Source organism: Heterocephalus glaber, unplaced genomic scaffold (assembly GCF_053883595.1).
Source record: "Heterocephalus glaber isolate CG9 unplaced genomic scaffold, H.glaber_assembly_v1.0 deba00001479, whole genome shotgun sequence".
NCBI lineage: Eukaryota > Metazoa > Chordata > Mammalia > Rodentia > Bathyergidae > Heterocephalus > Heterocephalus glaber.
Window position 1 is genome coordinate 17,897,707 of NW_028258316.1, and position 15,352 is coordinate 17,913,058.

The 15,352-nt window shown below is 41.3% G+C and overlaps 1 protein-coding gene across 15 annotated transcripts in view; it reads left to right on the forward strand.

Annotated features, from left to right (window-relative positions):
• Nucleotides 1-15,352, forward strand: part of Astn2 (astrotactin 2) — a 908,742-nt gene that overhangs the window by 239,094 nt on the left and 654,296 nt on the right. For 13 of the 15 annotated variants that reach the window (XR_015439761.1, XR_015439763.1, XR_002396623.2 and 10 more), the window contains exon 4: nt 5,306-5,458. The exons of 1 other annotated variant lie outside the window; for it this stretch is intronic. Coding sequence is in view for 11 of the 14 variants with exons in the window: in XM_087182849.1 (XP_087038975.1) it covers nt 5,306-5,458 (153 nt within the window). In the remaining 3 variants the exon portion in view is untranslated. The remainder of the gene's footprint in view (nt 1-5,305; nt 5,459-15,352) is intronic. One more of the 15 variants, XM_021262171.2, reaches the window with a different exon arrangement.

A 15,352-nucleotide genomic window follows, 5' to 3' on the forward strand; every position in this document is an offset into this window, starting at 1 on the left:
CCTGGCAGGAGCTGTAATTATCAAGGGTCAGGACTTCCTTCGGAAATATAGTACAGGAAGGAACAGGAAAGTTGCAAGGGAAGAAATACTCTTCCCTTCTAAATTCCTCTCTCATATCCTGCCTAAGCATTCCACTGACCAAACTCAGGTAACAGTCAGATGATAAGGAGCCATGTGATGCAACATGTAGTGGTCTGTCTGTAAGATGGACTGGGTATATTAATAAAACTGGACTGGGTATATTGTGTCAACATCAGGGTGTGCTGTCAGTGGAAGCGGTATTCAAGCCCCATAGGACCATAGTTGCAGTGACTTCTGAGTTCCAGAATGACTCACTATGGTGAAAGGAATCCTTGGGAACCAGTTCTCAGTTGGCTGTTGTCAACCAGGGTTCCCAGGGACTCTCTTCTCAAATGAAAGCTTGATACTTTTGTATCCTTGAGATTGCAGTGAGTGGAGTCTTTCTGATATCTGAGATACCCTCAAGGCATCTTTCTTCTTGTCCCTGTGCAAAATACTTGTTATTTTGTTTGTTTGTTTTTAATAGTACTAATCTCTTAAGGAGAAATACCTCATTTGACCTCAAATTTACATGTGGTTTCTTTTGGGCCAAAATGTAAATATTTCAGATTTTCTGCTCTGCTTTTTGTCCATGGTTCTTACTATAAATCTGGCTGAAAGCAGCTAGCAGAGTGATTACAACAGCCTGATTTGGGGCTGTCTTTAAAATTCCTTCACCAGATCCATCAGTCCACTGACCTTAATCTCAGTCTCCTGCAAAATCTCAGGACAAGGACAAAATGTAGATGAATTTTTTTTTTGTATGATTGTAACATACATGGCCTTGAGTTCACTTGTCAGCCAAACCATCTGTTCCCAGCTGAAACCTCCTCAGCCTAGCTTTTGCTGTCTGCATTCCCATTAATGTTTTGATCTTCTGAGCTCTGACCATAATCATCCACCAGGGTCTGATTAAACATTCTAAAGACTCACATAGTGCAGCTCTCTGAACCTTTCCAAGCCAATTCCAAAGGCTTCTAGGTTACCGTCATACCGTCATACCCACTTCTCTGGTATCGATTTCCTGTATGAGTCAGCATCCCATCACAGGGACACAACACTCAACCCCCACAACTTAAGGGATGAAAGGTGTAATTTGGGTCATGGGTTCAAGGAGTTTAGTCCTTAGTCAGCTGGCTCCAACATAGAAATATCACTGCACAAGGGCACGGTGGAGCAAAATTGCTTAGCTCTTGAGAAACAGAGCAGGTAAACAATGCCCAGAGGAAGGGCCCAGTGACCATATGTGGTACCCAAAGTCACACCTCCATGACCTACCCAGACACACCCAAAAGTGTGCTTTAATAATCTGGTTGGTATTTCTCTACTTAATTAGTTGTTGTCCCATAATTAAGTAACAGTGAGGCAGAATGAGCACTAGTGGCAGAAGGAAGACGAATCAGAGGGTGCAAATGGAGAACAATCAGCCCAGATCAAGTTCATGTTTGTAGCTGTTACACTTACTTCCTCTGTATCTCTTTCAAGGGATGCATGCATGGTTTCCACAGAGTCCAGCTCTCTCACTCTCCACAGAATATGTCCACTTCAGTGTCCCAAAGGAACAAGCAAGCTTCCATATCTAAAATGAAGCTCATGTTCACTCCTATTCAATGTGGACTCCAATAGTGGTTCTCCTCTCATTAAGAACAAAAATTCAGCAGCTTTGCAAAACTAAAGACCAGGAGTGAAGCTCAATCCTTCTCTCTTTTGCTTACCTTTTCTTAGTTGTCACCACATCCTGAGGGTGTTTTACCTGTAAAATGAAACTCTCAAATTTGCCCAGGTCTCAGTCTCTACTGCTTTTGTACTTCTGCCTTTATTCACTCTACAATTCTATCTTCACCACAGGTGTACTATTCCGGGCTATTGTCATCTCCTACCCAATCATTGCATACTGCTACTCTTATCTTCCAGGTTGGTCTTTTCACTTACATTCCTGCTTTTCTCCAATGAATTATTCTCTCTTCTGCTAGAAAATCTTTTCTAAATGTAAATCTGATCATGCTACTCTCCAACCTAAAACCTTCAGCACCATCTGTCCTTAACAGTGTTCAAAGAGTAAGGATAAGGTTTAGGGTTAAGGTCGGGATTCCTGTTTCTTCTGCTTATCTCCTTTCACTTGCTTTCAGTGTTTCAGGCCCAGTGGGCAATTGAAATCCAGTCCACTTCCTTCTCCCAAATGTCTTTGAATAGAATGTTCTCTCTCTTTTCTGCCCTCACCTTACCTTCCCAACTGATTATTCTTTTCAGAACTTAGTCACACTGCTTGCTTCCTCAAAGCAAGTTTCTGTTCTTTGCCTGGACTAGGTCATAGGCTCACTTTTTTTGTTTTGGGTTTTTTTGGTAACAGGGATCGAACTCAGGACCTTGTGCTTGTGAGACAGGCACTGGAACCACTGAGCTAAATCCCCAGCCCTTACGCTCATTTTGTTGTTGTTGTTTTTGAGACAGAATCTAGCTATGTAGACTGGCTTTGAGCTCACTATGTAGCCCAGGATGGCCTCGAATTCACAATGATCTTCCTTCCTCAGTCTCTCATGTGTTGGGATCTCAGCAGGCATGTGTCACTATGCCCAGCAGTCGTAGTCTCATGTTATTCCTCACCTTTCCTTTATAGTACTTATCACTTGTAAACTTTATATTCCTATGTAAATTACTAATTAGTATTGGCCATCCTTTCTATGTGGTGAGCATTGCGAGGGGATTTTATGTTTTCACCATTCCGCCCTTTTCCCTTCCTCCCTCCCCCCTTCCTCCCTCCCTCTTTTTATAAAGCCAGAAAACATCAGATCAGATCCCCACCTTTCTGGCCTCATTTATGTCCTCATAGGACTAAGTATCCTATCTCCATATTCAAGTTAGGAGTTAGAGCTTTACTATATGAAAGGAGGATGAGGTGTACACAGTTCAATTCATAGCAAACTGTATCTGGAGATATGGTTTTCAGGAAGTATGGGAGATAGAATGAGCTCTTCAGGAGGGGTCCTTATCTGATTTAACTATAGCCTATTAAACAGAGGGAGGGACAGACATATCTCTCTCCCTGACTTACACCATACAAAATTACAGGGAGGAAGTGACTGTTGAAAGCCATAAAGAAAACTCTCACCCAAATCTTAGTCTAATAGCACGCTGACTTTGTCCTTTCAGTCTCCAGAACTGCAAGAAAATAAACATTTTCTGTTTAGGCCAACAAGTCTATGGTATTTTCTTATGACTGACATATGGCTTGTGTACAGCCCAGGTACAAAATGGGTTTTCTGAAAATGCTGTGGAATGATGGGATGGAAAATTGGGGAAGGAATGAATAAACGAATGAATGCTGATAAGCCTGTGAGAGTCCCTCCCTTTCAAGATTTTAGACCATTTCTTGTTCCAGATTCTGGACTTTTGACAATAGCTTAACCCTCTTCTTAAAATTCTGGGCAAATCACTCTTGTCTCTTTAAGGAATCAAATTTTGTGTGACACAGATTCATAGTGTGACCTCTTCCTGGAGGGTTCTTCATCACAGGCAGCAGTAGGCAGCCCACATGTGGAATCTTTTTTGGATCACCTGCAAGTGGAGCTAGTGAGATATCTGGGGAGAGGACAGCAAGAGAGGCCAGTGAGGATGCTAGAATGCCACCAAATAGTCCTTTGCATCTTCAGTTATCTTTCTCCTAGCATTCAAAGATTCTTTCTGTGTCTCCAGGTGGGTCTTCTCATAGAACGTAATATCCACATCTGCAATCTGGATCTGACTTACATTGAACACATACCTGTCTACACTGATAAGCTCTCCTGGGGAAACAAGAGCTCCTTAGCAGTGGGTGTTTGGGTGTTCTGAAGCCTCCTTTGTCCAATCTGGTGAAGCCCTTTCAAAGAAATAGAAGTCTTTGGTGCAGGCTGTCTTCTGGCATCAGACAGTAAGTTTCTCAAACTGAAGAAGAAATTTCCTAGCCTCTGGAGACATAGATAGTGGGAGAGCTGAGTTTGAAGATTTCAAAGTTAGGGCTCTCTTAGGGAATTTCTCAGAACAAAGCACTGCAGCCATTTAGCAATTTCCCTTTTCTTCTTTCTGGATTCCTCTCCTTGGCTTTTATGTTATTTCATTCCTTCTTTGTCAAGCCTTGCTGTTTTTGTCCCCTTTCCTTTTATCTTCTATCTTTTTTGTTCTGCCTTTCTGACCTCCCTTTTTTCATTTACTGTATCTCCCTACCAGTCTCAGTTTTGAAACTTTGTGAAAATGTGGCTACTACCAAAATCACTGTAGGGAATTGTTGCAAATGAAGCATCACACTAGAAATTAAAAGGGTTGACTCTACCATTGGCTGGCTTGAAGGCTTCAGTGTTTTCCTCAGTGAAATGGAGGCACAATGCTTAGTGATCTATATATCGACAGCGCTGTAGTTTTACCTATTAAGATCCCACGTGACCCTCACTGCTTCAGGTCACCATTGGCTCTGGCTGGCAACTTCAAAGCCTCAGTACTGGTCTCCTTTACTGGCTCTATTTTGCATTTTCCACACTGCAATTAGTAATTGTTAACAAAGTAATTTAATTTGAACATTTCAGTTTCCTGTTTAAAGCCTTTCAGTGATAATGCTTTCCGTCAGGTCCTAAATGTGATTTTCAAGATGTCCTTTTTTCTCCAGCTTCATTTCTTTCAACCTCCTTTTTACAAGCTCCATTGCAGCCACATTAAACTTTCCATTATTCAAAAAACCATAGTTTCTCTGGCTTCAGGCACATCCTACTTCTCTTCCCCAAGAAACTTTGTTCCTACATCTCTTCTCCAACCCCAGCCTGATTTGCTTTCTTTGATAGTTCCAACTCATCCTTAGAGTCTCCATTTAGACATTACCTCCTCTAGGAAGCCTGCCTTAGCTCACTAGATGAATGTGATGGCCCTTCTTGGTACTCTTCTAGAAATCCAGATTCTGCTGTTACAGAAGTGTTGGACAGTTTTGGAATTGTCTGGATATGTGTCCTATCAAAGTATGAATCACTTGAAACATACAGAGTCTCCATAATTTTTTACACCACATCCCAAGTGCCAAGAGAAGTGCCTGGAATATACCATAGTAAGTGTTGAATAAATGAATAAAGAAGCCAACATTGCACCTGTGCCTAGACCAAGGGCTTGTGGTTCTGTATCTTCAGTGGGTCAGGGAGGAAATTTCAGTCTCAAGGTGGCCAGGCCCAGTTCTCCAGGGTCTATGGGTGGGTCAAGCCCTAATCTCAGCCCCATTGCAACCCTGTAGCAGCAGCTGAGGCGACGCAGGAGACAGTGGAGTCCCTGATGCAGAAGTTCAAGGAGAGTTTCCGCACAAACATACCCATCGAGATTGGTCAGCTGCAGCCAGCCCCACGCACCTCGTCGGCAGGGAAGCGGAAGCGAAGGAGCAAGTCTCGAGGTAGGCCTTCCTGGCACCCTGGTCGGAAACAGCAGGCTGTCTCAAGGTTCTGAAGGCGACGTTGGAAAGTCTTTCTTTGCTCCCCTTGATAGCAGAACTCCTGCTAATTTTTCCTTGAAAATTCCCTTGGAGATTGCAGACTTGTGCCTCTGGCAATAGCATTTACCTCTCCAAATCCCACCTGCCTCTTCTGAGAATGAGAATAGATGGTCCAAATTTTAGACTGATTGAGAAGATTAGCGATAATTTATTAAAAGCTTCTACCACCAGAACCTGCACAGAGTAGATGCTCTTTAAATTGGGGTTGGTGTTACTCTAAGACTCGGTTTTCTATTCCATAAAATGAGATCCTTACATTAGAAGCTTTCTGTGAGGAGCTAGTGAAATGCTGAATGCAGACCAGGTAGCATGTACCAGAAACTGAAAAAAAATGCCTTCTTATGTTTCTTTCCATGTGAGCCTTCAGAGTCCCTCAAATTTCCACTCAGCCTCGCGTCACCATTTTTATTCCTTAATGGTCACTAAGAATTCCCCTTCTGTGTCCTCCCTACACATACCAACCCCATAAATGTACTTGACTGCGTGTCTATAACCTCCCCCTTTCACTATGAATCCGATTTCATTTCTTAGTATTATATTCTAACATTTTTTGTCACTGAATTTTTCAAAAATACTCATGTTATACACCATAATTTTCTTAAGCAAGTCTGTAGCATTAGGCACTTGGGTGGTTCCTAATATTTCATCATTACAAACAATGCCATTGCGGAAAATTTGGCCTTCACTTTTTACCACTCTGTTAGAGCAGAATTTCAAAGTGATATTAATGAACATCTATGACTTGATCTAGTCTTTAGAAATCAAGTTATGTTAATTTACAAGTTTGATGAGTCTAGAGAACTGATGCACAAAGGAATTCATGGGTATCTCCTCAATGTATATCAATTTTGTTCTCTCTTTTTGCCACAAGAATGACCACAGTCATTTCTTATCTTCTCCTTCAATTATATTTTCCTTGTGATTCAGTCACCGCAGCACAGCCAGAGTAACATTTTTAGAAACAAAAATTCAGAGATCATTTTCCGGCTTAGAATCTTCTGATAGTCTCCTGTTCTTCTCAGAGGACAATCCCAGCTGTGCCCCAGGGCTTGCAGACCCTCTCAGATCGGAATCTGGCTCCTGCAGCCTTCTGTAACAACACTCACATTTCATTTTCTTGGGCTCCAGCCAAATTGGCTTCCTTCATGTTCCAAGAACACAGCTAATGGTTCTTTATTTTATTTTATTTTTTTTGGTACCGGAGATTGAACTTAGGACCTTGCGCTTGCAAGGGAGGTGGCGGAACCACTGAGCTAAATCCTGGGCCCTAATGATTTTCTTTTTATAGCCTGAGACCTGCTATTCTTTCCCTTTCTGTGTCTCTTTCTGTGCCGCCCCTCACACAGCATCGTGCTCCTGGCCAGCTCCTTTCACCTTTCAGGTCTCAATTCAAATATGAGCTCCTCAGCACCATCTCCCATGACTACCCAATCAGAGGTTTGGACCAATTTGGACCTGCTGCTATCCATTACATCACACATGCACCATTGTATGTCTTCAGTAGAACTAGTTGTTTAGTCCAAAATTATTTTTCTGCTCAATTACCATCTTCCTTCTCAAATATATGCTCCATGTTTATAAACCTAATGCATAGAACATACTTTATGAATAATTGTGGAGTGAATGTATTAATATCAAAGATCGCTGGAAAGTGACTCAGTTGGATAAATTTTAAACCAGTGATGTCAAAGGGATCCATGCTGAACCAGAGCTTCCAGAGTATCTTATTTCTCCTGTAGACAGACTTACTGACAAGTAGCACATCAAACATGCTCAAGTAGATGCTATTAAAACAACTAACAAAACCACTCAGAAGCACTGTGATGTGATTTTGCTGCCACCATTAGATAAGATGTCGCAAGAGAGGATTAAGAGTAGCATTAAATTCACCTTGCTCTTCCAAACTCATTCACCACAGGCCATCAAGATTTCATGGACAAAAGAACTCCATGGTCAAAACAAAATTTTGGAAAGTCTGTGTGTTCTGTCTTCCCCTTGGTGTTTTCTGAATGGATTTTAGTCTGTGAAAATCTCTGGGAAGTCCTGCAGTACTAAAAACAGAGCTGCTTTGTTTAACTCAATGTCTACGATGCCATCTTGTCGACAGACTCTGTTTTTCCCCTGCAACATTTATTGACATCTTGCAGAACAGAAGCATCTTCAGAAACATAATTTTAGAAATGCTCCCTTACCCTGCACTAACCATCAAAAATCCCAAACAGAATGATCTGAAATCTCGTTCTTCCATTGTCTTTCCTCTCCCTGCCACTGAGATGGCTGTCAGGCTTCTGGCCCAGAGTGAAAGCACCTGGCCCTTCTCTGCTTCACTAGGCTGCACGCCCAGTCTGCAGTGCCCAGTGGTTCCCAGCAGATGGGATGGGTAGCTGAAAACCAGTGTCACGGAATTGAGCACATGGTTACAGAGCAGCCCCAATGTGTTTTCGGCACTATGGCTTCCTCCTGAGAGGCCTGGTGGATGCTGAACTGCATCATCCCTCATTAGACACCGGAAGGCTAGTGGGGAACTTAATTGCTGCCTTTGCGTTGGTGACAAGGGTTTATGAGGCAGCTGTTAAGTAGCCACTCCCCAGTGTCCCACAGGCAGTGAAAAGAAGTTGGTATTTAAATAAGAAAGGGAGGATTTCTTCAGACATGAGGAAGAGCTGTCTGAGGCTCCTGCAGTTTAGATAGTGGCTTTAAAAGCTGGAATTTCTATTTGACTTTTCCTTCTACCATTGGCCAACTAATCTTTAGCAAATAATAAGAGTTGTGCACAGCCTCAGTTTCCTATTCTGTAAAAAAAGTACTAATAATGCCAGCCTCACATGTGTGTATCAAATAATACTGAGAGATGCTTGGTTCAGTCCCTGGAACATGGTTTACCCTCAATAAAGGGTAGGATTGGAACTGCCATCAAGATCCTGCCCATGTGGCCAGAGCTTCAGGAGCCCATTTCCTGCTTACTGATTCATGCCCCTGGTGAAGCTGAGGCTTCCTTATCCCTCATCCAGATCCCTTCATCAGCCCTATCACCCACATTCCCATTTTCCACACTCATGGTGAGTGAGCTTTTGAAAACACACTAAATATGATCGTGTCATTCCCCCTACCTAGAACATTTTCTTTATACTCTGTTGCCCAGATTGAGGGCTTCTCCAGATCTTGAAGTGAAGTTTTTTGCGGGGAGATAACAGTGACTGCACCCTGGAGGGTCTATAACTGCGCTCAGAAGATAAGACATCAGCCATCAGGCCCACATTAGAGGTTCCATCTTAAAACAAACAACCGCCACAACAAAAATATGTCATTTCTTTAAAATCAAAATCTTTCGTTTTTTAAAATAATTTTTTTAAAAAACAAAAATATGTATTTCTTTAGTGCAAGCCATGTTACATTATTTGTCAGTTAAGTAATTTAACATTTGCTCAGGTCTTTAGAAAATACGTCCCATGAAGACCAGCCATGGTTATGCTGATTGATGAGGAGCTGTCAATGGTATCTTCTCCCAAGGGTTTCCATAGGATCAAATATGATAACCCTTACAAAGCATTTAGGACAGAGCTCGGCAAAAGATACACACTGAATACATGTGCCCTTCCTCCTCCTCCTCCTCTTCTTCCTATTATTATTATTGTTGTTATTATCATTGTTATTATTACCCCATAGGCACACATTTATCCAGTCAGAAGCAAGAACCTATAGGAAGAAGGGTACACTCATGGGATCCAAATATTACCATTGCCTGATATGCAAGGCTCCTTCCAAGCCTGGCCTCCACTCTACCTTTCTCCGCTTGGATCCCCAGGCCACAGTATTGTACAGCTTCCAGCATGCAGGCCATTTCTCCTTTCCCCCAATGTACCTTGCTCTCTAAGTCTGAGTAATGCCCATGCTGTGCTTCGGTGTCCCACATCTCCACCTCCCTTTCTTCTTCAGACAGAAAATTCCTACTCACTTTCAAAATCCAACTTCAGGGTTTTCTCCATGAAGCACTTGCACAGCCCTTTCCCTCACTGAGTGATTTACTCTTTGAGTAAACGTAGGCCCATCACAGCCTTGATTGTCATCCACCCTAAATACATGTGGACATATCTGTCACCTTCTTCAACACTCACAATTTTGTGATAGAAATGACAATGATTTGTGCTCTCTATATCCCCAATACCTAAGAAGTAACTGACAGAGGGTAGTAATCACCTGAATGGGAGAATATATGGGTGGGTGGGTGGGTGGATGGATGGATGGACTGAGGTAGTTGGGAGACCCGTGGAATGCAAAAAGTAAATGCAATGCAGTGAAATCTTTAATCTACTGAGGATTTAGTGTGATATAGGCCCTGCACTCATCACTGATATTTTTCATTTATAATCTCCCAATAACTCTCTATGTTAAGTACTATAATTGTCCCCTCTCGCCAAAGGAATAAACTCACACTTATACACCTTAAGTGTGTCATCCAAGGTTACTCAGCTTGTAGATTGTGTTGCTGCGTATGCAGAGTCCAGTGCATCTGAATTCCTAGATGACTTCAATTCTACTCTTAGCTGGCTAAGAACTTTGACGATAAAATTATATCAGCCTTGTTACTGGAAGGAAGTACACATGTGTTTCTCTTTCGTGTGCAGCTTTTCTGTGTCACTAGTGTCATTAAGGCTGCTGTGAGAGTGTTTAGGAACAAAAGTCTCTGTAAGTTGAGATATCTCCTCTTCTGAGCTGGCAGAGTCACGACTTCCTTCTCTGTGGCCCAGAGCGCTAGTACCATGTCCTCAAGAGCTTCCAGTGGTTATGCCACTGGACTGTGCTCTGTGCATTTTTTAAAGTTATTTACCCAGCTTTTTTGGATGTGCCACCCTCAATAATTCTTGAGGAAAACAGAGGATTAGACGTTCATAGCACAATGTATACACAGAGGTGGTCTGGGCTGTGTTTACTAACCTGGAAGAATAATGAAAGAAGGTTTCACAGAGGAGGTAATCCTTAAATTATGCATTGATCTGAGATAGGGAAAGAGTTTGGAAAGACATTGCTGATAGAAGGAAGAAAAGTATGTATATTCACATGGTGGGTGAAACTATGCAGGGCATTATGGGAAGATCTGGGAGAAAGTGTAGGTTAGGCGAGAAGGCACTAGACCCTCCACCACCCGATCCCGGACTTCCCACCCATGCTTCCCATCTGTCTCCCCACCCTGAGGAGGAGAGGCAGACTCCTACTTCCTTATTCTTCCTAACAGATAAGCTCCAGTGAACTTTTTTGTTGTGGACACGGTCTCCGGGATACAAGCTTATATTAATACGTACTTTTTTGTATGAATAACTGGGTATAAATTATTCACTTAGTTGGAAGAAAATAGTCAGGAATAATAATGATTTTAAATTAGTTGCCTTAATGGATGGTTGCTCTGCTTAAATAGTGAACAAGCAACCTGGGGATCTATCTTTGTTTCTTTGGTTCCCTTCTCAGTTCTGTTGATCTTAGCCCCTTGTACCAGCCTTCCTTTTTTCAAGGAATTTTGTGCGGGGGTTCAAGGAAGGCAATGACAAGGTTATCAAAACATGGAAAATTATGTGTGACTTTTCATTGGGTGAAATTTTCAAGCCTGAAAGGAGAAAATGTCCCTTTTTGCTAAAGATGGTTTTGACCCTGAATCATCAAAATGAAGTTCAACATAAAACATGAGTTAATTATAGATGTTAGAAGGAGGACTAGCTAGGCCCAGCTCCCTGGAAACTAACCCCAAGTCTATAAGACAGTAGCCCCGTTTCTTCTGTGCCATTTCTACAGATTGAATTACCTCCTTTCTTTTCTCCATTTGCAATACCCAAACTTTTGCATCCAAAGCAAACATTATAGCTGCTCTCTCCGTGAAATCGTTTCAATGTTTTCCCAAATGAATGCCTTATATACTTCTTCCAAGTTTTGATAATCTCTCTCTTCAATTCCTTGAACTATCTTTCATTTATTACCTTTCATTAGAGTAATCCCTGGCCATTGGTCATCTCCCTTTGTGAATATCCTCAAGTACAGCCCCTGTGTCCGGGCTGGGCTTTGTCTCATTGACTAGCTCAGTTCCTGACAAATAGAAGTTGCTCAATTAATGTTTGAAGAATTAATGGATGGTTAATCAGTGTGTCTGTATGGTGTTGGATGAGATCCTCCACTCTCCAGACCTCAATGCCCCCATCACAGAGCCTTTGTGGCTTTGTGACACCTTACTCAGGTACTGGAGTTAGATAGATGTGGGTTCATATCCTAACTCTCCCACTGACTTGCTTAACTTAGGGAGATGGCTTAGGCAGTAAATATCCATTACCTAATGTGCAAATCATAAAATCATTCTCATAGGAAGGCTGGGGATTAGAGTTAATGTATGCAAAGTGTTCAGCAGGCAACACTGAACATAGTAAGTACCTAATAAATCTTCGTTGTTATTAATTTGGAAAGCAAAGGTGAGAGGTTAGAAAATTTCCACACATCTTTTCCAACTTAAATAGTCTTTGATTCTAAATCTGATCTGGGAAGCATTGCTATCTAGTGAAAGTGTCCTGAATTTGGAGTCAAGGTTGGAAGCCTAATCCTGCCCATAGAGAAACTGTTTACTACCCTTGAGATCACATCCCAGTCACTGAGAATGGGGATGTGATAAGACAGGCCATTCTCTTTTCCCATGGATGTTGTGAGAATATACTAAGATGTTTGTGGAAATGCTTTAAAGGGTGCTATAGATTAGCTGCATACTGCAATCAGAACTTTAGCACCAACAAAGACAGGAAATAGCCTCCATCTTTGTTCAGGGAGCCTTTCCCCCTGAGTCTCTGGCTTTACTAGTCTTGACCACAGGCTCCTCCCATCATATGCAGCCAGGGATGGTACCACTGGCAACCTAGTGATACTCAGGCTATGTTGCACTGAAGCGTAGAAAACCTAATCTGAAGTCAGAGCACATAGCTGCCTCTGTAAATCTTCCCTGATGTGCCTTTCAGAGAAGTTTGGCTTCCTGAAAGTGTATGTCTCCTTGAGGTAGCTTTCCTTGTCCATCTGAAATGTGTCAGGGAGCACTCAGTCAGTTCTTCCTGGCCTGATGAGTATAAGGCAGCCACAAGTGGCTTTAGCAGAAGGCTCTAGGCCAGTTCTTGGTGAAGTCTGAAGACACAACTCAAAGGTAGTTCTTTCATCAGGACGGTACAATGCTACATTAGTTAGTGTTGCTGTATAATAAAATATCCTGAAATGTAATGATGTAAAACAGCAGCCACTTATTTATCACTTAATTCTCCATTATTTGAGCTTGGCTCTCCTACACAGCTCTGACCCAGGGTGGGTAGGCTTATCTTATTTTGAATTTAAGTTTTATCAACTTACTATCCCAGGCTAGTTTAAATGCTGGAGGATTCTAAAAACAGCAAGAACTGAAGCTGCAATGTGTTTAGAGAATTGAGCTTGGAGAGCACACATCATCATTTCTGCTTCATTCTAGTGGTCAAAGCAAGTCTCTTAATCCATCAAAATGGAAATGGATCTCAAGGTTACCTTACTGGACCTGCTTGTGGATTTGGAAAATGATAGCAGTGGACCTATGCCTGTCAGAGAATTAGCAGTCTCAGGAATGCGTTTTAAGTCTCAGACTCAAAAATCACCCTCTTTTCATGGTATTTGAACATGTGAAAATCACATAGGTAATATGACCCAACGACCCACATATGGACTGACTGTTGGGGATGTTTGTTTATTTTTTGGTACCAGAGATGGAACTTGTGACCTTGCACTTGGGAGGCCGGCAACAGAACCACTGAGCTAAATCCCCAGCCCCTGTTGGGTAATTTTAATAAAGCATATAGTAAGAAGTTAGCAGCTCCTGCTCTTTTCTAATTCAACTGTAATAATTATATTACAGTGATAAATGCATATCCATATTTATTAGCAGTATAATACATAATAGCTAAATTATGGAAATGGCTTAATGCCCATCAATAGATGAGTGGGTAAAGAAAATGTGGTGTATATACACAATGGAGGATCCGCCATAAAAAAGGAAAAATTTGATTCATTTGTAGGAAAATGGATGGACCTTGGGACCATAATGTTAAGTGAAATAAATCAGAAACAGAAGTTTAAGTATTACATGGTTCCTCTTATATGAAAATATAAATAATTGAAAGAGCAAAATTAAGGAGAGATGATAAGAAACAGGGAGGTAGACTTATTGCAGATGTGGAAAGAGACTGGGGAGAGGGGAGAGAGGAGGATTAGGGGTAAAAGGGAATAACATGATTGAGATATGATATTTATATGTATCAATTCCCCCAAATTAATGCAGTAGTTATGTGTCAGGAACATAGCCTAATAAAATGCACACGGGAATATGATGCACACACAAATGAAATGCATGAGCTGTAGGTGTATGAAATATAAAGCCAGATTGTGAGTTTAGAAGCTGATGGCATGGTGAATCCAGGCCAGTGATGGGGTGGAATGGGGTAAAAGGAAAAAGGAACCGTGGGGAAAGGAGAAAAGAAAGATGAGGTGTGATAGGGATAGCCCCCAGAGCTTTGGAACAAAATGTATGGAGTTTGCATATTAAAATTTAGAGATGGAATATATTAAAGAAAAATCAGCTGTATGCTATTAGCAAACAAATGCCTAAAACATAAAGACGCAAAGTTTACCAGTGACAAGAAAGGGAAAATTCATATGAGATGAATACTAATCAAATAAATACTTACCAAGAAATATACACATATAGCAAAATAAATCTTACAAAAAGAACAAAGAAAGAATGCTTAGGAATAAAGAGAGTCACTAATTAATCATAAAACAACTGTTCATTGGGAGAGAAAAGGAGTTTATACTGACAACATGAACATATCTTTAAAATATACACAGGAAAAAATGAGAGAAGTACAATCCCAAGTTAATATGTAGTCAAATTTAGTGACTATTCCACAGAAATTTTTCAAGTTCATCAAGTAATAATAATAACAAAGAAAACACCATTAAAAGGACTACTGGATGAATATATATTGAATTCTATCCCAAGGAATTCAAAATTAAATTTGCTTTTCAAGAAGTGAGAAATTCTCTTTATGGATCTTGACATCTTCTGATCTCAGTTTTCTGGCTTTGGTCCAATTTCTGGAGATTTTTATCTTATTTTGAATGATGACTCTGTGCAACACTTATGACTAAGTATGGTTTAGCTTTTATCGCTTAAAGGCATTTATTCCATATTAGGAGTGTGAGTAGGGAGAAGTATTATGTGTGCACTGATTTCAGATTTCGTTTTGTGTTGTATTTGGGTTTCTTTCTCTTTCCCTTTTTGGAGGAAGGAAAGTGGATTACAGGTACGTTGCAGTTATGACGAACGCTTCTAAAAACACTCTTAAGGCAAAGTGATTGTTTTGTGTTTCAACCCTTATTTCTTATATTTATGCTTCAAGCCATAGGGGCCATTCATTTAGTTATGATGTCATTGTCCTTTCTGTAAAGAGAAGGGCTGTTCTCCAGATTGTGTATGTGTGGTCCACTTGTGGAGTTTTGCAGAGAGCCCCTCTAACACCTGACTTCTCCATTTGCCTCACTCTTGTCTTGCAGAAGGAGCTGGTGAACACGAATTGGTGCAGTTCCCTTCAGGGACTGTCAGATGTTAGTAGTGACCGTCACAGATTCTAAGATGGGGAAAGGTCTCAGTGAAGTCATTTTGTTTCCAGGCAAGACTGTGTAGAAATAACTCCTCAGCAGCGATCTGGGAGGCTGAAGCAGGACTGCAAGTTTCAATTTAGCCAGAGCATCTTAGTG